Source organism: Raphanus sativus, unplaced genomic scaffold (genome assembly GCF_000801105.2).
Source record: "Raphanus sativus cultivar WK10039 unplaced genomic scaffold, ASM80110v3 Scaffold0064, whole genome shotgun sequence".
Lineage (NCBI taxonomy): Eukaryota > Viridiplantae > Streptophyta > Magnoliopsida > Brassicales > Brassicaceae > Raphanus > Raphanus sativus.
Window position 1 is genome coordinate 31,257 of NW_026615387.1, and position 23,467 is coordinate 54,723.

Consider the following 23,467-nt stretch of genomic DNA (forward strand, 5'->3'; position numbering starts at 1 on the left):
TCCATTCTATATTTTAATTATTTTCAATACAAATTTTAAGTAATGTATTAATTTTTAAACTTCATTACTTTAATATATTAATTAGAAAATTAAATAAATGTTTACTAATATATTAGTGAAGGACCAAAATGTTTTCTAATAATTTTCTTACTTTATGTAAAAAGTATTAAAATGACACTTTTTAAAAAGAAAACATATTAATATTTAAATATAATTTATTAATTGTTAACTAATTCAACTGCAATCACACAATAAATTATCTTCATAGAAGACTAACTCTAAAATCCATCTACAATTTTTATAGAATTTGTCATGACATTGATCACTATCTTCATCTTTTTTTCTTTTATATTCTAAGAACTGAATAGTCTTAGGAGATTCTCTTACAAATATTCCAATTTATTTATTGTTAACTAAATCAACTCCAATCACACAATAAATTATCTCGGGCTTGGATTTTATTAATGAAAAAATAAGTTATTCAAATATGTAAGTTCAATCTGAATCAATACTTTTAGTGATAAAGTTTTCTGTTAAAAATCTCAAATTCAAGTTTTAATAGCTGCGAGACAAAGCGTATTATTTCAAATACAAAACACTATTATAATTTTCTAGTATTTCAGTGTTTGTGATAACATCACACAAACAACTTTAGAGTGTATTTTTGCTCGAACAATTTTCCAAATAATTAAACAACATTTTGTTTTAACTAGGTAAACAATTAAATAACATGGAACATACACTTTTTTCTCTCATAGTTTAACCAATATTAGAACCCATGAATTTTGAATATTGGTGATGCATATATGCTTCGAACACATATATAAATTTATTACAACAATAATAATAACTAGGTGATTACCCGCGCACATGCGCAGGGTAAATTTTATATGCTAATGATTATTGAATATTAACTTTGGTCAATCGACCATAATTATATTGTATTGTAATTCGCAAGTGTACAATTTTATAGATTATGAACCATTAATATGAGTTGATGAGTATCGGGCCATGTTTATTGATATTTGGTTTTTGTGAAGCCACAACATTATCGAAAGTATCAATGAAAGAAGAAAAGGGAACTAATATATGAATTGAGTTAGTTTTGATTGATTGCATCTCCACTTATAATTTCACTTTTAAGCCTTTGTCTTTTCGATCTACTAATTTGATTTGCTCACATATGTTTTAACTTTAGATCTATAATTTACTCACACATATAGTTGAATTCGATTTATATATGTGTGGAGTAATGCCACAATGTATTAAATAGAGAAACAGAAGATCGAACGAACGCGATCTGAACCAAAAATATTTTAGGTATCTAAGTATATTAGAATCAGATTTATATACTTAAATATATTAATTATTTTTAAATTTAACATTTAAAAGAATATATAAAATACATAAGATGTTATTAAATTGTCCAAAATACTTTATAAAAATAGTTAAAAAATACATATTTAAAATAGATTAATGATACTCAAAATACAAAAATACTTAAAATATCTATTGATTTTCTATCCGAATATTCGAGCTAACCAATTTCTATGTTAAGTTTAAGTATTTTGGCATACATTATTCAAAATTATATGTTTTATATTATTTTATTTTTAGACTTGAGAAATTTAAATAATATATGAACTTTTATTAAAATAAATAAATAAATGGATTATTCAAACCTAAACCCAAACCGAACCTACAAAGATTCGAACCGAATCTGCAAAGATCCGAACCCAAAAAAACTAACCAAACAAACATAACCAAACCGAATGGAACCCGAATGCTCATCTCTAATCAAATATAAAAGTGATTATTAAAAAATATAAGATATAAAATCTAATTTATATGATTGCTTTGTTGCTAATATTATATGATTTGTTTGTTGTATTAAAGGAAACTAACCTAGTATGTGATTATCACCAAATCAATTTTAAAAATTAATCACATACGTATCACATGTACTTTTTAAATTTGAATCTATATGATCGTTAAGTTTCTATATTTTTAACAGATTCATCGCCTACTATGAATGTGTAATACAATAAAAAAAAGTTTTTTTAAAAAAATTAGGAATATAAAAATATATAGTCATAACCGTATTTACATTCATAGTTTGTGTTAAATTGAGGAGAATACAATTAAAATCAGCAATCTTCCTACGTGATTGACAAAAGATTGAAAATCTTTTATTTATTACAGCCGAATCAAAGACATGATTAAGCTTAAAAATGACATAATTAGCGTAGGAAGATTGTATAAATTATGTGGGTTGTCATGCAAGTAACTCGTGATAGAGAATTCATATTGATAATTTGATTTGATAATATCTCTTATTAAAGTTTTTCAATGGATGATTTGATTTGATGATATGAAGCCATTAAGATTTATAATGATTTTATATTATAATTTTAAGTTACCAAAAAAAGATAAACATAAAATTTAGGAAATATAAAATAATATATGAAATTAGTTTTTAGCAGTTTCGTAAAGATAAATCCTATACAAAGTCTAGGATACGGGTAATACGTATGATAATACATATGTTACAAAAAAGATTAAACATTTTATCTAGGAAACTGTTTTTTAAAGATAAACCAACTTTTATTTAGCAAACAACTCGTTTGATTATAATTTATATTTGATAATATCTCTCAAATAATACATGAAATTAGTATTTCGCAAAAAAAGAGTCGTCATTTATTTAGGAAAGATAAAATAATATATGAAATTGGTATTTAGCAGTTTTTTAAGATAAATCCTAAACAAAGTCTAGAATGCGTGTAATACGTATAATAAACCAAATTTTATTTATATTAAGGTAATGCGTATGTTACAAAAAGATAAAACATTTTATTTAGGAAGTATTTAGCAGTTTTTAAAGATATTTGATAATATCTCTCAATATCAGTGATTTAGGAATTAGTATATTGAGTACTACATGTAATTTACCAATATATGAAAATATCACATGAAAAAAAATATTACATAAAAATAATGATGCTAGATAGATACGGGTGAAACAAAATGTTAAGATAATTCGTCCAAAATGTCCATATAATTTGTCCGTATGAAACAAAGTGTAGGATAAATACCATAGTATTTTAAATAATTATGAAACATATAATATACGATTAAAATCTCTGTGATTTTCGGATGAGTAAATCGAATGCATTTGATTAATAATTAGTAGTAGCACATGGTAAATAATAAAGGGAAAATATTAATTATAGGCATTATTTCTTAGGTTAGTCAATTAGAAAAAAAAGCTTAGACTATATTAGTTAAGTTATAATTTAATGACCAATGGCATCTATTGTAATTACTCTAGTTAACTAAGGGTCTTTTAAAATATGTTGTGAGAGAACATGTGGTGATGACACATAGGAAATGGCACTATTGTAAATCACACATGAACTAAAGGTTATTTATTTCTAATGCTCCTAAAATAATATATAAGGGATAATAAAAATCATATTGTAACAAGTGCAAGACGATTGGTTAGGTGAATCATACGAATATCTATCTTCCTTTCAAAATAAAATATAAGAAAAAAACAAAATACTATATTAGAAGAGAAAAATAGATGTGACAATCTTCTGTAACCACCCCGATCCCCAAAAAAAAAACAGAGAGAGCCATCGATACTCACGCCAAAGAAGATAGAAGAAGAACCATGGGTGTCGTGAAGTCAGCCATTGGGGATATGCTGATGACCTTCTCCTGGGTCGTCCTCTCCGCGACCTTCGGTTTACAGACGACGGAGATCATCTCCGCCGCGGGGTTTCAGGGAATCGCTTGGGCGCCGCTGGCGATCACCACGTCTCTTATTTTCGTCTACGTGTCCTTGTTCACCGTCGTGTTCGGTTCCGCTAGCTTCAACCCTACCGGAAACGCTGCGTTTTACGCCGCCGGGATCCCCGGAGATACCCTCTTCACCTTGGCCGTCAGAATGCCTGCTCAGGTAATATACTACTAATCTTAAAGATCCAAAGTTTTGGACTTTGTGTTTCGTGTTTGAATTCCCACTTGCAAAAGGATTGGGTTTTGTCTCTACGAATCTGAATCTAGTTGTGTCTGAATCTAGGTGTGTCTGAATCTAGTTATGTCTGAATCTCAATCTATTATAGTATATGCGTTTTTATCCCGTTTAGGTTGGTTGCAAGTGCTCAAATTCATCATACATCATATCATTTTGGGACAAAGTGGGGTTTGATTTTTTTTTTCTTGTACACGAAGAACACAGGGAATCCGATTCTTTTGGTTTGATCTATGTGTTTCCCACTTTATTAAAGCTGAAAAGGACATTTTCTTTAAGCTTTCTTTTTTCTTGTGAAGTTTCTTGCGTGTCCATGTGTTACTGTATAACATAAAGATATAGAAAGGCTGCTAGAAACAGTGACTAAAGCTGATTTGATTTTAAAAAGAGTACGTTGTACTCCTTTTTTTAACGGCTTAATATTTTTATTATTCATTCTCTTGAATTACAAGAATGGAATCAACTCCATTGTTGTTGTGAATTACAAGTTACTCCTTTGTAGAGTTATATTGAGTAAAAAAAAGACTTTAACACCTCTTCGTAGGATTGAATATTTGTTCTTTTTTCACAGATTATTTGTGGATAATGTTTGAAAAAGGTAACTGATTATCTGTGGATAATGTTTGTAAAAAGAAATGTGAGATAATTTTTGGTGATTTTCAGGCAGCTGGTGCTGCAGGAGGTGCATTGGCCATCATGGAGTTCATACCAGAGAAGTACAAGCATATGATTTCTGGACCTTCCCTTCTAGTTGATGTGCACACTGGTGCTATTGCAGAGACCATCTTGAGTTTCGGTATTACCTTAGCGGTTTTGCTTATTATCGTCAAGGGTCCTCGGAGATTACTTGCCAAGACCTTCTTGCTTTCTCTTGCAACCATTTGCTTCGTTGTTGCTGGCGCTAAGTACACCGGACCAGCTATGAATCCTGCCATTGTAAGTATCGATTGGTTCACATTATGATATTATAAAAGATGAATGATCTCTCTAAATACGTCTTTGTGTGTTTGCAAATGCAGGCGTTTGGGTGGGCGTACATGACCAGCTCTCACAAAACGTGGGACCATTTCTACGTGTACTGGATCAGTTCTTTTGTTGGAGCTTTGTCTGCTGCGTTGGTCTTCCGTACTATCTTCCCTCCACATCGACCTCGACCTCGACCTCAGAAGATGAAACAAAAGAAAGAGAAGAAACCGAAGAAAGATAAGAAACAGAAGAAAGCCTGAGGAGTAAACCAATCGACACAACACCGGTTCAATTCTTTACCGGTTTTGGGATTTAGAAAGATTCAAAATGTTTTTTTTATAATTCCAAAATTAAGGAGAAACCAACAAAAGGTTCTCCTTATCATTGTTTAGATTCAAGCTTTTATTTATCAAATTGATTCAACTGTTCTCCGGTTTGTGCACTAATCATTCAGTCTCCCTTCCGGTTTAGAAACATGAGACTATCAATGAATGGGTTGACTTTGGTTCTGTTCGGCTCAGCTTGCGGGATAAACCGATATTTTGGTTTAATTTGAATTTATTCGGTTTAGTTATCTTCAATTTGGTTCGGTTAACTCACTCTCTCGAAATCGTTAAATCATAAACGTAACGACTTCATCTGATTCCCATCGCTCTCCGATTCACACAGATCTGTGATCAATCCGTCAGCAACCACCGCACTCGCAATCCCATCGCCGATCTGGATCCGTCAAAGGATCCGCCGCAGTCCTTGAAGACATCGGCGTCCTCCGCCACCACCAACAAGATCCGATACCGCTCCCCTTCCGCCTCCGAGCTACTCGAGTCAGGACTCGCCACTTCCCCCACCTCCGACTCCGAAAACGGCGCGAAAATGACGGCGAAGCGAGCAATCGGGAGGCACGAATCAGTCTCCGATAAGATCCGTCGGCACCGCGGTATCCTGCTCGTGATCTCGATCCCGATCGTGCTGATCACTCTCGTGATCGTGCTGATGCCTGGGACGTCCGAGTACGCGGGGTTGAAGGGAGGAGGATCGGATTCGAGGAAGTACGCTGTGATCTTCGACGCCGGGAGCTCCGGGAGCCGCGTGCATGTTTACTGTTTCGATCAGAAGTTGGATCTCGTTCCTGTGGAGAATGAGCTCGAGCTCTTCCTTCAGGTGTTTGCATTGCAATGCCAAATTGATTTTTAGGCGTTTAAAGGATGTTTGATTCGTGTTTTGTAATCAGTTTGTGATGTGGTTTTCAGCTGAAACCAGGATTGAGTGCGTATCCTAACGATCCGAGACAATCAGCAAACTCTTTGGTGACTCTTCTTGATAAAGCAGAGGACTCTGTTCCTAGTGAGCTGCGTCCCAAGACTCCTGTCAGAGTTGGGGTATGGAAACAAGCTCCTTTGAACATAATGATAATTGGAGCTAATCATCACTCATTATACTATGTGCAGGCTACTGCTGGTTTGAGGGCTTTGGGTCATGAAGCTTCTGAAAACATTTTGCAAGCGGTAACGTTTTGTGAAAACATATGATTTCTGCAAAAGTTTCCTGCTTTTGTAGCGTTTGTACTGAAAATATAATTTTGTTTTGAAGGTTAGGGAGCTCCTGAAAGATCGAAGCAGGTTGAAGACTGATGCAAATGCAGTTACTGTTCTGGATGGTACTCAGGAAGGTTCTTATCAGTGGGTATGTTGTCTAATTTTGTCCTATCTATTTGTGTCAGAGTCGTGTTAATTCCAGTTCGTACTGTTATTATATTATAGTACGACTAAAGATTTTTGTGCTTGTATTTGTTGTATCTCTGTATAGATGCCGTAAGTATTCTGAGTAGTAGTTCCGAGAACTGATATCCTTGAATAGTTTTTGTTTTATCTTAAAAAAACATGTAGTCAAGTAACAAATTTCTTTCTTTTACTGCATTGTCCATTTTTAAGGTGACGATCAACTACTTGCTAAAGACTTTGGGAAAGCCTTACTCAGATACGGTTGGAGTGGTTGATCTTGGTGGGGGCTCTGTTCAGATGGCGTATGCTATATCAGAGGAAGATGCTGCAAAAGCACCAAAACCATCACAAGGAGAGGATTCTTATGTCAGAGAAATGTATCTCAAGGGACGAAAGTATTTCCTATATGTTCACAGGTTGGTCATCTGCAATTGCTTTTGTACCCCTTAAGATTATTCGTTCTTCCTTACTGGCGAGACATGAAACTAGTCTTTATTTATCCTTTCAAATTTAACGCAATCTTTTATTGACTTGTTGATTGCAGCTACCTACATTACGGGTTATTGGCTGCCCGAGCAGAGATTTTGAAAGTTTCTGAAGACTCTAACAGCCCCTGCATTGTGACCGGCTATGATGGTAAGTGAGAGACAATGTTACTCGACGAACACTCTATTTCAAACTAGAACTCTCTGCATCCTATACTCATCACATTACGCACTTCTTGTCTATCTCCGTTTTGTTTTTCTCAAGTACTAAGTAATCATTTTAAGTTCGTCCGGTCTTGCCATTAATTATTTAATTTCTTTGATGTTAGACAGCTATAACTATTGAACATGCGATTCGTTCAGGTACTTACAAGTATGGTGGAACGGAGTTTAAAGCCCTTGCTTCTCCATCCGGTGCAAGTGTAGACGAATGCAGGCGAGTAGCTCTTAAGGCACTCAAGGTCAATGATTCAGTGTGCACACACATGAAATGCACATTCGGTGGAGTATGGAACGGTGGAGGCGGTGGTGGCCAAAAGAATATGTTTGTGGCATCATTTTTCTTTGATAGAGCCGCAGAGGTAAAACATTTATCGCCTCTAAAGTCTTCGTTGACATCACATTGTTTGTCTATGCTAAAAAAACCCTGGTGGTAAATGGCAGGCTGGTTTCGTTGACCCGTCGCAACCTGTGGCTACTGTTCGTCCAGCTGACTTTGAGAAAGCAGCGAGCCAAGCGTGTAACATGAAAATGGGAGAAGGGAAAACAAAGTTCCCACGTGTGGAGGAAGACAATCTTCCTTACTTGTGCTTGGATCTTGTTTACCAATACACTCTTCTCGTTGATGGATTCGGTAAGCTACTCTCTACGTCTTTCTTTTAGATTACGCCTACAAGTTTGATGATAATGGTTAGTGTGCATGTGTTAGGTTTCTTAATAGTTCAGTGATATTATGAAAGCAATCACAGACAGTAACGTTAATGATTTTAAACAGGATTGAAACCATCACAGACAATAACGTTAGTGAAGAAGGTCAAGTATGGAGAACACGCCGTGGAAGCTGCCTGGCCACTAGGAAGCGCCATAGAGGCCGTATCTTCGCTATGAGTTAGGGAATTTTTGGGAATTTGCACAAAAAGACCCATATTCTTTTGACTTCTCCCAAATCATTCCCATCCTTTTTTACTTTCTACCTCCAAGTTTTGTTACAATCATAATCCTTACTTCCTTACTATTGATTTTTGTTACAAGAATCATTCTAGAAAAGAAGACAAAATGAGTTTCGGTTCTTACTATATATCTAATTTATTATTTTCCTATTTTGTAAAACTAAACTGAATACGTGTCCTTGGTTTCGTATAAATGCTTTCCTTATTGAGAGTATTTGTTTTCACGGTTGAGAATTTGATTTTGTAGTCTGTCCATTGTTTGTCTCTGTTTTTTCCTCTTCAGACCTACAATTTTTGGGGGTGTATTGATTTAGTTCAACGTCGCTAATTCAGTAAACATCATTGTATTTCTCTATTACTAGTCAATATACAAATCGCATTTTAAGCCAAAATATATTTTCCCTTGAATTCTCTTTTTTAATCTACTCGTCGAGCAAAAGATGAGTGTGTGCAAAAAGAATTGAAGATGAGGGTTGACAAGTCAAAGGCATTATACATAGTTTGGAACTTATACGTTATACGAGTGGTCCCGTCATATAAACTTAACTACTACTTTGATTTGTGACCATTTACACGCCCACCCATTCTAATCTCATGTCACCAGCTTGACTTCCAGGACCAAAGTAATATAGTATTACATTAATATACTAGTTATGAACCATTGAATTCCTATGAAAACTCAAATCAGGTAAAGCTATATATACACACTATATAAGCGTAAAACTTGTTTCGCTAAACCATCAGTCAGACTGTGTAAGGAACTAAAATTATTATTTGGTCCACAATCAGTTTATTATTTGTTTGCTGCTTAAAACAAACAAAATTTATAATATGTTAAAATAACTTATATGTGATAATCGAACTTCAAAACAAAAGTCTCTTCTAGAATACAACAGTCAAGACTTAAAAGTATAAGATGTTGATTGGTGAGTAGTTGTAAACTTGACAAGTTAGTGTTCAAATTCCAGTGGAACAAGTAAGCTTTCATTATATCTAACCACGCTAAGACACACTTATTGAGATAATCGAAATAATAATTTTGCTACATATTTTTCTTAATATGAAGGATATCCACACCGATATTTATATGTATAATATCTTCTTACAAAATAGCATTATATCTTTATCTTTATAAAGTGGAGAAATGGAAAGAAAGATGAGAAACTAAAGTTTTAGCAAAAAGAAAAAGATGAGAAACTAAAAGTATAATATACCATTCCTAAATTGTGTAAAGAGACCACTATTCAACCAAGTTAGTACCCATCATTCAAGAAATAAATAAAAAGCTATCTCAAAAATATAAAAGTATATAACGACAAAGTATGAAAGGATGTAAGAAGATGAGTATCCATTCCGTTCGGTATAATAAGTTCGTGACCTACTACCAAAAATAATACAGTACATTATATACTACAAGATACCAATGTGTAAAAACTTAAAATAATATTTCAAAACATTGCTAGTTGATCGTTGTAAATGAAAAGAGTAGCTTATATTAGGAGTGTTAAACTAGTTTTGTAACTAGTTACTACCTACCTATATTGGTGAAATGATTCGTCAAGAAATTTAGTATCTTCATCTTGTCTATAAATAACGCGATGGACAACCATGTACTATCATTTTGCCAAGATTAGTTTTTCAATTTAAAAAGCTGTTGAATTCAAGTGGATAATATCAAACTTTATGAGGAGTGTGGACTTACATTTTTTTGGCATATGCTATCTTTTACGGTTTGGCTTATTATAATATTATTAGTAATGCTCCTCTCTTTCTCCCTATCTCTTTTTTCGGTTCCTAAAGCAAGTTCCTTCAGATTTTGGCGTTTTCTAATTTTCTATAACCGTCTATTTCTACTTGCTATCTTTCTACATCTACAATTTAGACTTTTGTAGCAAATAATCTACAGAAATAATGTAAAATGAATATATATTTTGTTAGCAAAACTTTCAGCTATAGAAAATTGTTAAATCTAAACCGGGCTTCGTAGCCTGGTGGTAATGGAACCTCGGCTGAGGTGCCCGCCACCCAGCTTCGAAACCCGGCCACAGCGATTTAACATCCTTACTGCTGGGGCGCTGGACCCCTTCGGGGGATATTTGGGAAAGTGGCTGCCCAGACACCAGAGATATCAAAAAAAAAAAAAAATTGTTAAATCTATTCTATTAAATAAGCAAAGCTTTCTACTATAGAAAATTGTTAAATCTACTTTATTAACACAGAAATATAATCTATTGATAAATGTTATATCTAACTATATATTTTATTTATTTAAACAATTATTTTATTAAATTAAATTAATATTAAATACAAATATAATTATAAAAGAAGACTCAAATATAAAAATAAAATTAAAAAATTAAAACAAAAATATCCGTCTTTTAAAAAGGCAGACCAAAATCTAGTTTTCTTTTTAAAATGAGTGCATGTAAATTTAGTTAGGAAACAAAAGTGTTACATCAATATATTTTAAGCAAACAAAATAATACTGATGGTAGAAATATTGTAAATATTTGTTCTGAAAATGTATATTGAAAATGTAAACATGCAAAACATGTCACTAAATAGGTTTGAAAGTTGATAAACATAAGATTTTGAACGTCTTCAGCAATCTTATTAACTAGACAAACATGGTTGAGTAGTACGGTGGGCTTGAAAAAGTACCAAGGATCCCGGATTAAAAATCTACCAAACTTAAATTTATCCATTTGTATAGCTAATTGATATAGATATCTAATTTCTATTGCGAACAACCAAGTTTATCTGACACCAGTGACAGACAAAACATTAATCGATTGAACTTTAGCACACCGGATACTTCTGAATTATCAAAAAAAGAACAATCTTATTCTTGAATTTATAATGCTCGATATATATGTTATGAAATACTGAAGAACTATACACTGATCTATATATTCAAACAACTCATCTCGTCTGGTACAATAACGTTTTATTTTTTCATTGAAACGTTAGGTTTTCTTATTTTTATTTTTAAGTTAACTGAAACTATTAAAACAGAAATATGATCTACTAATAAATGTTATGTCTAATCATGTATTTCATTTATTTAAGGCACTATTGTATCAAATTAAATTAATATTAAACATAAATATAACTATACAAAAAACTAAAATATAAAAAATAATTTAAAAAATTAAAATAAAAATATATATACCATTTGAAAGGCTTGATCAAAATCTAGTTTCCCTCTTAAATTAGTGCATGGAAATTTAGTTAGAAAACAAAAAGTGTTACCTCAATATGTTTTAAGAAAACAAAATAATATTGATGGTAGAAATATTGTAAATATGTGTTCTGAAAATGTATATTTGAAATGTAAACATGTAGAACATGTTACTAAATAAATTTGAACGGTGATAAACATAAGATTTTGAACATCTTCACCAATCTTATTAACTAGATAAACGTTATTACTTAGATAAAAATGGTCGAGTGGTACGGTGGACTTGAAATGGTACTAAACATTACGGATTTAAAATCTATCAAACTTTGATTTATCCTATTTATATAGCTAATTGACATAGATATGTAATTTCTATTACGAATAACTGGGTATATATAGCGCCGATAAACAAGTTCCTAAAGAATTAATCGATTGGACCTCGGTCCATCGGATACTTCAGAGTTATAAAAAAACAATATTATTCTTGAATTTATAATGCTCGATGTATATGTGATGAAATACCAAAGAAGAACTATACACTGACCTATACATTCAAACAACTCGTCTCGTCTGGTACGATAACGTTTTATTTTTTTCATGAAGCGATAGGTTTTATTATTCTTATTTTTAAGTTAATTGAAACTATGTGTTCAAGAAAAAGTAATTGAACCTATATAAATATACACTAACCTTTTCCTGTAAGAAAGTATAATATGCATATTAAAATGAACATGCTCACCTATAATTCTAGCTAGGTGCAAAATGTTGACGCTTGATAGAGGAATCGAAAGTCACACGTGTTGTTGCTGGCACGTTGACTAATTTATTTTTCATTTTTCTTGTTTTCTTGTTATTTGAGGGAGACTTTAGATTATTTTTAATTTGAAAGAAAAAGACTTCAGATTTTATAAGAAAAACATATGTCTACCTTGATTTACCTTATAGCCTACTGGCGTGTGATAAAACTCCATTTTCTACAAGCGAAACAAAAGTCGCAGATTTGATTTAAAAAAATTCTTCGATGTTTTATGTGCATATTAAAACACTTTCTTGTAAGTTGTAAATTGTATTTTTTTGTGCACCTGTAACGTGTATTTTCTACAACTACTTTGTTTTTTTTTTTTTTGAAAATAAGGCTTTCAAACAACTACAACTACTTTGTTGGTAGTTGGTTTTCTGTATAATTCCTTGCGTATTGTTTGTTATGCGTACGTGCATATGTAATATTCACAATCAGTGGGTTTTAACGTTGATGTCACAGTATTTGACTGATACTATGAGACCATATATATATAATTCATACATACGAAATTTATAGGAGGTCGTAAAGGTATATATAGCGTATTTGACGAATACTTTGTCCATGAATTTAATTAGGATATGGAGCACTCTCTGTTTGTTATGCGAGGCTTTTCTAATACTCATTAATAATTTTCAAGTTGAAAACAAGTTGGAACTTGATTTTAGTTAAGCTGGAACTTTCAGAAGACTAATATACAGAGAAAACTTTTTTTTTTTTTGAAACCTAAGGAAACTTACTTATTATATTCCCTTTATATTGCGATTATTAGTTTATTGAATACTTAACTCAAGAAATGAGGAGACTAACTCATCCTTTTATACTTACTTTATGAAGTAAGATTCCTAGCAAACTGCTATCAATTAATTTGAAAAACTTGCAAAACCGAGAGATAATATTGTCAGATGATCGTTGTGATACGTTATTATGTGTCTTATTTTTATAGCAAACATATTTTTACATGAGACATTTCTATTGCGAAGTGGTACATTTGAAAATTTAGTTCCCATTTAGTAATTAAATAGGTATAATATCTGTTATATCTTTGAACGATCCCGTAATTATTTGTGTAACTTATAATTGACAGTCATGTGGTGCCTCTTTCTGTGAACTAAGGTTCAATTATTGGTTTGCTTAACTGCACCTTCGAACCTTATTATCTAGCCACTGGAAAATAAATCACTGACACGTACTTAAAAATTTAGAACAGAAAAATCAAAATCAGAAGTATATTTTGGGGAAAGTTGGGTTAGCGTGTGGTTTGCGTGTGCGTGTGAATACCCCGTGGCATATCATTATCATTTAAACAAAACACTCTATCTAAATAATGTATGCGTTGCACAGAAAAAAAAAATCTAAATAATGTATGTTTAGCTATGTCTAGGCTAATTAGCTTATTAAATTATGTTTTTAAAGTAGCCGTTAGATAGATCGTGTGGGAGTTTATGATTCCACGTTTGTTCTTCCGGAAGAAACAAATGTTTATATTTGGTTTGCATCCCACCAAGAAACATATCAAATTAAGATTAGTTTAATACTTGCTTCATTAGACAAAACACACCGTTAATAAACTAGTTTAGCAATGAAAAAAAGTATTGGTCTTATTCTAAAAAAAAAAAAAATTGGTCTTTTGTCAACAAATTATTGTCCTTGTCATCTCCACACATGTTGAAGCGGCACTGGTCAAAGTTTACTTTTGTTTTTTATATATGGATTTGATTCAAAGCTTCGTGGTAGTTCTTATCTCATTTAATCCAATCAAAATGTTGGTTTGATTCGTCTATCCAATTATATTTTACCGTAATAATAAAATATAACGTAAACCACAAACAGTTCCACCATAATTATTAGTTTCTTTTTATCAAAAAGAAAAATATTAGTAGTTTCTTTCTCAAAAATAAATTGTTTTGTTTAATTTATAATTATAAATTGGTCGGTAAGGAAAGTTGACAAAAAAAAAGAATTGGTCGGTAAGTACATAAAATAAGTTAGCAAAGAACTACAGTCGGGATTTGTATGGTTTGATTGCATTTCTATATACGGTAAAACATCTATAAATTAATATATTAAGAATTTAAAATTTTCTTAATCTATAGAAATATTCATCTACAAAAATTTCATTTATTAAATTTTTTTCTATTTTTTGTTTATAAAATAAGAAAATATTTGAATTTATCATATATACATCATTTAAATTTTAGAAATTTGACTTTCATATTATTTTATTATCTTATTTGGTGTATATTTTTATGTTTCATAGAATATTATGTGATTTTTGATATAATTTTACTAAATATTATCAAAATATATGAAATATTAAGAAAAATAAATGTATTTTCATTGTAAATATAAAACCAACAATATAATGTTTATTTTGTACTTATATAAATATATATTGATAGATTATTAATTTTGATTTTAATGAGACTATATATTTACATGAAGTTTTAAAATATTATTATCTTATTATTTATCGAGTTATATCATATTTTACACTGTTCCAAGTTGAGACCAACAAATTTTATTAATTTATAGAGATTATTAGCTTATCGAGTATTAATTTATAGATGTTCTACTGTATGTGTTTGCATATGCACGTTCATATTTTGATAAACTAATATACTCTCTTTGTTTTATATTAAGTATTATTTTAACTTTTTTCTTTTCACATAAAATTATTATTCTACAATTTATATTTACTTTCAGCTTAATAGTAATTACAAAATATATTAATCTTATAACTAAATTTATTTATCTAAAATATTTTTGTTAAACGGATGATATTAATAAAAATATAAAACATTTTCAATCAGTTTTTTAATATGTATAAAAATGTTTAAATGACACTCTTTGTGAAACGGAAGGAATATATGATATTTATACATCTGATATCTTTATATACGCAAATATAAATGATAAATAGTAAATAATACAACTTGTATCTGGTGAGGAAGGATATAAATTTTCCATATAAGTGTAAGGTAATATTTTTAAAAGGCAAGAAAAATGTGCTTAACTATTATTGTACGAATTTGGCAAAAAAAATATTATTGTACGCTTCATAGAACTTTAATACATTTTTGTAACATTCTGATTATCTTCATGACTAAATATTGACGTAGAACAATAAATATTATTGACTACTGAATTCTATTCATGTTTTTCTTTAATTTTCTGCATTATAACAAAGAAAAAGATAAAAAGTTTATAATATACAACTTGGATAACAACTATGCAATGTATAGTCTTATGTATATGTATTGCAATTTTACAAGCCCATGATGATAAAGAGTATGCAGAAAACTTTTTTTAATCAAAGTATGCAGAAGGCAAATTTTTTTTTTTTGGGTCAAATATGCAGAAGACAATTATGAGGCGTGGAAAGGGTAAAAGGGCTTTTACGGTCAGATGTCGTTTAGATCGTGCACTAGCCAACGAGGAATGGCATACTCTCTTTCCGGCTTCGTACACGGAATATTTAGGAATGGTCGGATCAGACCATAGACCGGTAGTTGCATTTATTGAAGATAAAGTCCGGAGACGAAAGGGACAATTTCGTTTTGATAAAAGATGGATTGGGCAAGAAGGTCTTTTGGAATCAATAGCCTCGGGATGGCAGGAATCTGGCCCTGGCATATCAGAGGACATAGTTTCAAAAATTAGTAATTGTAGACACGAAATTGCGGCTTGGAGGAAAAATAACCCGCCATATGGGAAGGACAAGATTGCAGAACTTCAAAAGGCATTGGAAGAGGTACAAACTGATGATTCAAGATCGCAAGAGGAGATCATTGAGGTTTCTAGGAAATTACAGGATGCATATAAGGACGAAGAGGAGTATTGGCACCAGAAAAGCCGAAATATGTGGTACTCATCGGGGGACCTAAATACTAACTTCTATCATGCTCTAACAAGGCAAAGACGGATCCGTAATAGGATTGTGGGCCTCTATGATGAGGCAGGTACTTGGATAACGAATGAGGATGGAGTGGAAAAGGTGGCCGTGGATTATTTCGGGCACCTGTTCACGACTACTGATCCTTCCAATTTTGATAATTTTCTGGAGGAGGTAACACCAGCTATATCATTTCAGATGAATCAACGTCTTCTCCGGGTAGCAACGGAGGAAGAGGTGAAACAAGCTTTATTTATGATGCACCCAGAAAAGGCACCGGGACCGGATGGAATGACTGCTCTATTTTTTCAGATTTCTTGGCACATTATAAAGGATGATCTGGTGGATTTGGTTAATCATTTTCTAGCTACAGGAGACATGGATCCAAGGTTGAATCTTACCAATATTTGTATGATTCCAAAAACGGAAAGACCTACCAGAATGACAGAGTTGAGACCCATCAGTCTCTGTAATGTAGGATACAAGATTATATCCAAGGTGCTGTGTGAGAGGCTGAAAGTTTGTCTTCCAAGACTTATATCGGAAACACAATCGGCTTTTGTACCAGGGAGGTTGATTTCAGATAATATTCTGATTGCTCAAGAGATGTTTCATGGTTTGAGGACAAATAAATCATGTCAAAATAAGTATATGGCGATTAAGACGGATATGAGTAAAGCATATGATAGGGTGGAATGGGATTTTATTCAAGCACTACTCAATAAACTAGGTTTTGATCCACATTGGACAAAACTAATGATGGAATGTATTTCTTCGGTTCAGTATCAGGTTTTACTAAATGGTCAACCAAAGGGACTTATAACGCCACAAAGGGGTCTTAGGCAGGGGGATCCACTATCCCCATATCTTTTTATTTTGTGTACAGAGGCTCTGATTGCAAATATCAAAAAGGCGGAACAAGGAAAACAATTGACGGGAATGAAAGTAGCGAGAGCTTGCCCATCAATATCTCACCTGCTGTTTGCAGATGATAGTCTTTTCTTTTGTAAGGCACAGAGGGATGAATGTGAGACTATTCTCAGGATTCTTAAGGAATATGAAGCAGTCTCGGGCCAACTGATTAATTTTCAAAAATCATCTATTCAATTTGGGCATAAGATTGAGGAATCAAGGAGGCAGGAAATGAGGGATATATTGGGGATTCAGAATATAGGAGGTATGGGGTCATATCTGGGATTACCAGAAAATCTCAGTGGATCTAAGGTACAAGTATTTGGATTCGTACAAGATCGAGTGGACACAAGAATTAATGGATGGACTTTTCGGTACTTTACTAAAGGTGGGAAGGAAGTGGTCATTAAGTCGGTCGTTACGGCTTTACCAAACCATGTGATGTCCTGCTATCAACTACCAAAAACAATAATAAAGAAACTTACGAGTACGGTCGCCAAATTTTGGTGGAGTCCTGGGGGAAGTACGAAAGACATACATTGGAAATCATGGGATAAGGTGTGCCTTCCTAAGGAGGAGGGTGGTTTGGGTTTTAAGGATATTATGAATTTCAATACGGCAATGCTTGGAAAACAACTTTGGCGTCTAATAAATAAACCGGATACTCTATTCGCTAGAGTATTCAAGGGTCGGTATTTCAGGAATGCTTCACCCCTGGAACCAATCCGTTCTTACTCCCCATCATATGGTTGGAGGAGTATCGTATCTGCTCGATCTCTGGTTAGCAAAGGACTAATTAAAAGGGTGGGAACAGGTTCATCTATCTCAGTATGGAATGACCCTTGGCTCCCAACCACTCGCCCGAGACCTGCAAACAAAAATCATCACAATTTACTTCCGGACCTCACGGTTGACTCTCTTATTACTCCAGGTTCTAGGACGTGGAACTCACAAGCCATTCGGGCCTTGGTGGATCCATTGGACGCAAAGATAATCGAAAGTATACCTCTTAGTAGGTTTTGTATAGAGGATAAGGATGGCTGGCATTTCACAAACAATGGGAAATATACGGTTAAATCAGGATATGAGGTGGAAAGGGTTTACCCTGACAAAGAAAAACAACCAGTTTTCTATGGACCGACAGTAGATGCTTTGAAAGCTTTTTGTTGGCAGGTTAAGTGTCCACCAAAAATTAAGCACTTTCTTTGGCAAATTGTATCAGGGTGTGTTGCGGTCAAGAAGAATTTAAAAACCCGAGGTATGAAAGGGGAAATTAATTGCGATAGATGTGGGAGTGTGGAGGAATCTTTGAATCATGTTTTCTTTGAATGTCCTCCAGCGCGGCAAATATGGGCATTGTCAACAATACCAACAAATCCAAATGTTTTCCCATCGGAATCATTGTTTGTTAACATGGATCACTTATTCTGGAGAGTTTTACCCAAGATGAATGATCATCAGTTTGCATGGATCCTATGGTATATTTGGAAAGCAAGGAACAACAAGGTTTTTAGTAACCTGGATATTGATCCCATGGATACACTAAAGTTGGCAGAAACGGAATCTACTATGTGGGCTGCGGCACAAGATTTGACTATCCGACAATCCATACTACCACAAGTGCATCAGCCTCCCTCAATCCCAGGGAGATGGTGCTTCACAGATGGCTCGTGGAAGGATAAGGATTCATTCTCGGGACAAGGTTGGTTTAGTACTCTGGAAGGATATGAGGGTTTAATGGGGGCACGAAATGTTCGGGCAAGTATGTCTCCCCTTCACTCGGAGGTGGAAGCATTGATTTGGGCAATGGAATGTATGAGGAATTTACGACAGTATCAGGTTACGTTTGCAACGGATTGTTCTCAATTGGTGAAGATGGTTTCGGAACCAGAAGAGTGGCCGGCGTTTGCAAGTTATCTGGCGGATATCAGGAGTTTACAAAGTAGTTTCCATAGCTCACAGCTCATTCATGTACCAAGGACGGCAAATTCAAAGGCGGATCGTTTAGCACGCAGTGCCAGACAACAATCGTCTTTTGTCATTCACATGGATGCAGAGCTACCAGTTTGGTGTACAGAGTCAATATGAGTTTGTATGTTTGACGACAAAAAAAAAAAAAAAAAAAAAATCATTAAAAGTTGTTCTTATCTCTTTTTATATTAGAGGGCAGAAGGAAATCTCTTTCGTATTTAAATTTTCTTTTTCTGAACACACAACCCTATTACCATCATCAATGAATGATAATTGTTATCTACATTTGGAGAGTTGGGAAAATTCAATTAACGTCACAAAATTGGAAAAATTCATGAATCATAAAAAGCAGCTCGTATCACATCTAAAATAGTACGTTAGGGTTTTACTGTTTTCGGATTTTAATTTTTTTTTTGGGTTTTAGTTTTAAGATCATGTCTTTTAATAGAGAGCTAATAATCCAAAAAATTAACGTTCTCATAATCTTCTCCTGTATACATGGTGCGTGTACTGCAACAAGTTTTTTTCAATAAATTTGTACTTGAATCATCTCGTTTTTGATATCAAGTTATTAAAGTTTTTCCGAGAAAAGAAAATCACTCTTGAGAATGTATGATGCTTACGTCAGCAGCCGCATGTGGGAGTAGAGGTGGACAAAATATCCGTAAATTTTGATTCGATTCGTTATTCGTTTTGATTTGATCCGAAAAATCCGAATATCCGTAACTTAACAAATCGAAGCAAATACTAAAATCCAATATCCGTCAAAGACGAAGCAAATCACAAATACTAATATTTTTAGAAACGGATATCCGATCCGATCCGTTATATAAATATATATGTATACATGTTTATAAAATTATATAATATATATACTTTTATATCTCTATATAAGTTTTATAATGTTTTTATTCACTAAATTAATTATTTAGTTATTAAATTTTTTGAAAGTATATGGTTTTTTTGAAAAATTATGATGAGATATTATTATTTTATTATATTTTCTTCTTTTTCTTTTATTTTTATTTATTTTTTTAACTTTTTATTATTTTTTACGGATCGAATCGGATAACCGGCAAAAATTCGGATATTCGCGGATATCCGGTGCATCGGATATCCAAAGAGTTACGGATCGGATCAAATCGAAAAATCGAATATTCGTAGGGAACGGATCAGATCACGGATATCCTTAAAAATCCGGATATCCGCTCCGTGCCCACCCCTATCTGGGAGTACGTGGATATGGTTAGGACAAAAGCAAAACTAACCAATCAGATGTAATCTGGGAGGACACAGCTGTCTCGTTTGGGTCCACTTCTCTAACATAACTTCAATTATTCACACTCAATACAATGACAACAAATAAATAATTAATATAGCTATTAAAATATTTGAAAATGGAACATTTGTGTTCATACTTGGATCATTGTAGATGTTTTGATATTTGTTAGGAGAAGATCGAAGAATATTTCTCAGAAAGTTTATAAAACATATACGTAATTTTGAATTCAATAGCTAAAGATGCAAATCACCAAAAAAAAAATTGGGATTTTATATAGCACAAGGAAGTTTAATTACGTTGGACGGAATAAAAAACCAATTAGTCCGAATTTTTTTTTTTTTTTGAAACCTAATTAGTCCGAAATTCATTATTATTAATAATATAAAAATATCTAAATTAATTATGTTGTACTTATTCATAAAAAGTCTTACGATAAATGTTACGTTTAAAATGATGAGAATATATGTTGACAAAAAATGATGAGAATATATAGACAACATGTTTTACAAAAAAAAATATATAGACAACATGCAAAAGACGACCAAAAATTATTGGTTAAGATATTCATTAGACCATCTGTTCATAGAGACATAGACCATGCTTTGAGCTCGATGACGATATTTGCTAGCTTCTCGCCATGAAGTTCTAATACTAGAAATTTAATTATTACCTACTTGGAAATAATTAGAACTGATTTTATTTCTTTTTGGCGACTACTTTAACATTATTTTTGGACTTTTTCTACCGGTCTGCATTAAAGAATATAATATTCTCCATTTTGTTCTAAATTTCTAATATCTTAATTTTATAAAAATTATTATACATCTATAGTAGTACTACTAAAGGACAAAAATTCACACACCATAAATTGCCTCGCAACCTGCTCTACGAAAAATTTCAATCTTTGGCTCACTTCTTCTTCCTCACCAAAACAGCCCTTATCCTCTGTTCTTTCATTTCAATAAAAACTTTCTATTTATATAAGATTTTTAAGATCAAATCAAAAGACAATGATAAGAAAGGATCCAAGATCAAGCTTACCACCAGGGTTTCGATTTCATCCAACAGATGAAGAACTCATCCTCCATTACTTGAGGAAGAAGGTTTCTTCTTCACCAGTCCCGCTTTCAATCATAGCAGATGTCGATATTTATAAGTCTGATCCATGGGATTTACCAGGTAACTAACCAATATATTTTTTTTTTTTTTCCTTCTATTTGCATTTTTATTAGTTTTTTTTTTTGCTAAAACATTTTTATTAGTGTTATAACCTTATAACACGTTTGTTCGATTTTTATCAGCTAAGGCTCCGTTTGGAGAGAAAGAATGGTACTTTTTCAGTCCAAGGGACCGGAAGTATCCTAATGGAGCAAGACCAAACAGAGCGGCTGCGTCTGGATATTGGAAAGCCACTGGAACTGATAAATTAATCGCGGTACCAAACCGTGAAGGGTTTAATGAAAACATTGGTATAAAAAAGGCTCTTGTGTTTTACACTGGAAAGCCACCCAAAGGTGTTAAAACCAATTGGATCATGCATGAGTATCGACTTGCCGAATCCATCACGCCCAAAAGATTGACCCATGCTAGGAACGGTGGCCAAGTCAATAATTTGGGAGATCTGAATTTGAAGTCTAAAGAATACTCAATGAGGGTAAGGTCATAAAAATACTTTTATTATTAATGGTGTATTATTATGTTAACAAAAAAATATGATGTTTTTAATTCAGTTAATAGGAGAAAAATAATTTGATTATGTTGTTTAGTCGAAGTATACTGTATATACGAATAGATCATTTTTAATTAAAAACTGCTTATTCAGCACCTATGTTGATTGTTTTATGATTTTCCTCAATACTTAATGATTTTTATTTTCCTTATTCTCTTGCAGCTGGATGATTGGGTGCTTTGCAGGATTTACAAGAAATCACACGCTTCACTATCATCAGCAGAGGTTGCTTCAGCTACAAGCGATGATCAAGAACATGAGGAAAATGGCAACGAACCATTTGTAGTCAGCGAACCCCTTTTGCCAAACGATCAAACCCTTAAACGCCAGAAGTCTTCTTTCTCCAACTTACTAGACGCTACAGATTTCACGTTCTTGACAAACTTTCTAAACGGGACTCCGGAAAATCGTACTGAATCAGACTTTTCTCTCATGTTTGGAGATTTCGCAAACCCTGACATCTATGGAAACCGTTACCTGGATCACAAGTTACCGAAGTTGAGCTCTCCAACTTCAGAGACCAAAGTTATCGGAAACAAAAGAGAACGATTGGACTATTCTGAAGAAATGATCAACACTTCGAAGAAGATGATCAACAACTTTAGTTACAATAATAGCATGGATCATTTGGATCATAGTATGGTTCAACAATCTAGTTTCCTGAATCAGGAATTCTTGATGAGTCCTCCTCACCTTCACTATCAAGGCTAGAGATGTTCAAAACCCAATTATGCGAATTAGGGCCCATTTGATGATTGAAAAGTAGGAGTTGTTACTATTATATAAAATTACAAAAGTATTGTGGGGAGGGGGAAAATATATAAAATAGTGGTAGTCGATATTTGATCGTATCAATACAACCATATTTTGAAATTTTTCGTATAATTTTAGTTCCATCTCTCTTTACAATATTTTATTATTATTATTTGTGAGAATTCTCACAAAGTTTGGTTTCTGATATTTGATATATGCATATATGATACACATATGGACACGCACTTAGCATGGATATAGCTCATATTCTTAAAATCCTTTTTGAGAATTATTGAATGGCTGACATATATAGTATGCAGATTCGTTTTCACAAGTCGTGTTGAAAGGGCTTTGTCCTCGTCCCTGGTTGGATATTATACACATATGTTTGCGGGGGTTTGTAATCCACGTGGAGATGTAATCTCAGTTATTATTTCTTTCATAGCCCTTGAAAAATTATCTCCACAATTACTTGCACACAGTTTACAAAAAAAAAAAAATTACTTGCACACAAAGAATTTGTGAATCACCATTTATATATCCGGTTCTATATAATAATAATCGT

General features: G+C 32.8%; 3 protein-coding genes across 3 annotated transcripts; all 3 read left to right on the forward strand.

Annotated features, from left to right (window-relative positions):
• Positions 1-3,568: 3,568 nt before the first annotated feature.
• Positions 3,569-5,433, forward strand: LOC108812997 (aquaporin SIP1-1). Its single transcript, XM_018585412.2, has 3 exons — positions 3,569-3,964; positions 4,703-4,975; positions 5,059-5,433. Exons 1-3 carry the CDS (start codon positions 3,677-3,679, stop codon positions 5,263-5,265), a joined length of 768 nt encoding a protein of 255 aa, XP_018440914.1. The 5' UTR covers positions 3,569-3,676; the 3' UTR covers positions 5,266-5,433.
• A 192-nt stretch (positions 5,434-5,625) lies between these two features.
• On the forward strand, positions 5,626-8,633 carry LOC108812996 (apyrase 1). Its single transcript, XM_018585411.2, has 9 exons — positions 5,626-6,166; positions 6,256-6,384; positions 6,454-6,510; positions 6,596-6,688; positions 6,937-7,142; positions 7,271-7,362; positions 7,575-7,792; positions 7,875-8,064; positions 8,206-8,633. Exons 1-9 carry the CDS (start codon positions 5,879-5,881, stop codon positions 8,316-8,318), a joined length of 1,386 nt encoding a protein of 461 aa, XP_018440913.1. The 5' UTR covers positions 5,626-5,878; the 3' UTR covers positions 8,319-8,633.
• Positions 8,634-21,304: 12,671 nt separating this feature from the next.
• Positions 21,305-23,058, forward strand: LOC130500941 (NAC transcription factor 47-like). Its single transcript, XM_056995863.1, has 3 exons — positions 21,305-21,599; positions 21,722-22,074; positions 22,312-23,058. Exons 1-3 carry the CDS (start codon positions 21,431-21,433, stop codon positions 22,858-22,860), a joined length of 1,071 nt encoding a protein of 356 aa, XP_056851843.1. The 5' UTR covers positions 21,305-21,430; the 3' UTR covers positions 22,861-23,058.
• Positions 23,059-23,467: the final 409 nt, after the last annotated feature.

Excerpts from the sequence above, each read along its gene's own strand:
- LOC108812997 (XM_018585412.2), top strand. The coding sequence starts at position 3,677 with ATGGGTGTCGTGAAGTCAGCCATTGGGGATATGCTGATGACCTTCTCC. Across the intron at positions 3,965-4,702 it reads CCGTCAGAATGCCTGCTCAG|GCAGCTGGTGCTGCAGGAGG; the intron begins GTAATATACTAC and ends GGTGATTTTCAG. Across the intron at positions 4,976-5,058 it reads CAGCTATGAATCCTGCCATT|GCGTTTGGGTGGGCGTACAT; the intron begins GTAAGTATCGAT and ends TTGCAAATGCAG.
- LOC108812996 (XM_018585411.2), top strand. The coding sequence starts at position 5,879 with ATGACGGCGAAGCGAGCAATCGGGAGGCACGAATCAGTCTCCGATAAG. Across the intron at positions 6,167-6,255 it reads AGCTCGAGCTCTTCCTTCAG|CTGAAACCAGGATTGAGTGC; the intron begins GTGTTTGCATTG and ends TGTGGTTTTCAG. Across the intron at positions 6,385-6,453 it reads AGACTCCTGTCAGAGTTGGG|GCTACTGCTGGTTTGAGGGC; the intron begins GTATGGAAACAA and ends TACTATGTGCAG.
- LOC130500941 (XM_056995863.1), top strand. The coding sequence starts at position 21,431 with ATGATAAGAAAGGATCCAAGATCAAGCTTACCACCAGGGTTTCGATTT. Across the intron at positions 21,600-21,721 it reads TGATCCATGGGATTTACCAG|CTAAGGCTCCGTTTGGAGAG; the intron begins GTAACTAACCAA and ends GATTTTTATCAG. Across the intron at positions 22,075-22,311 it reads CTAAAGAATACTCAATGAGG|CTGGATGATTGGGTGCTTTG; the intron begins GTAAGGTCATAA and ends ATTCTCTTGCAG.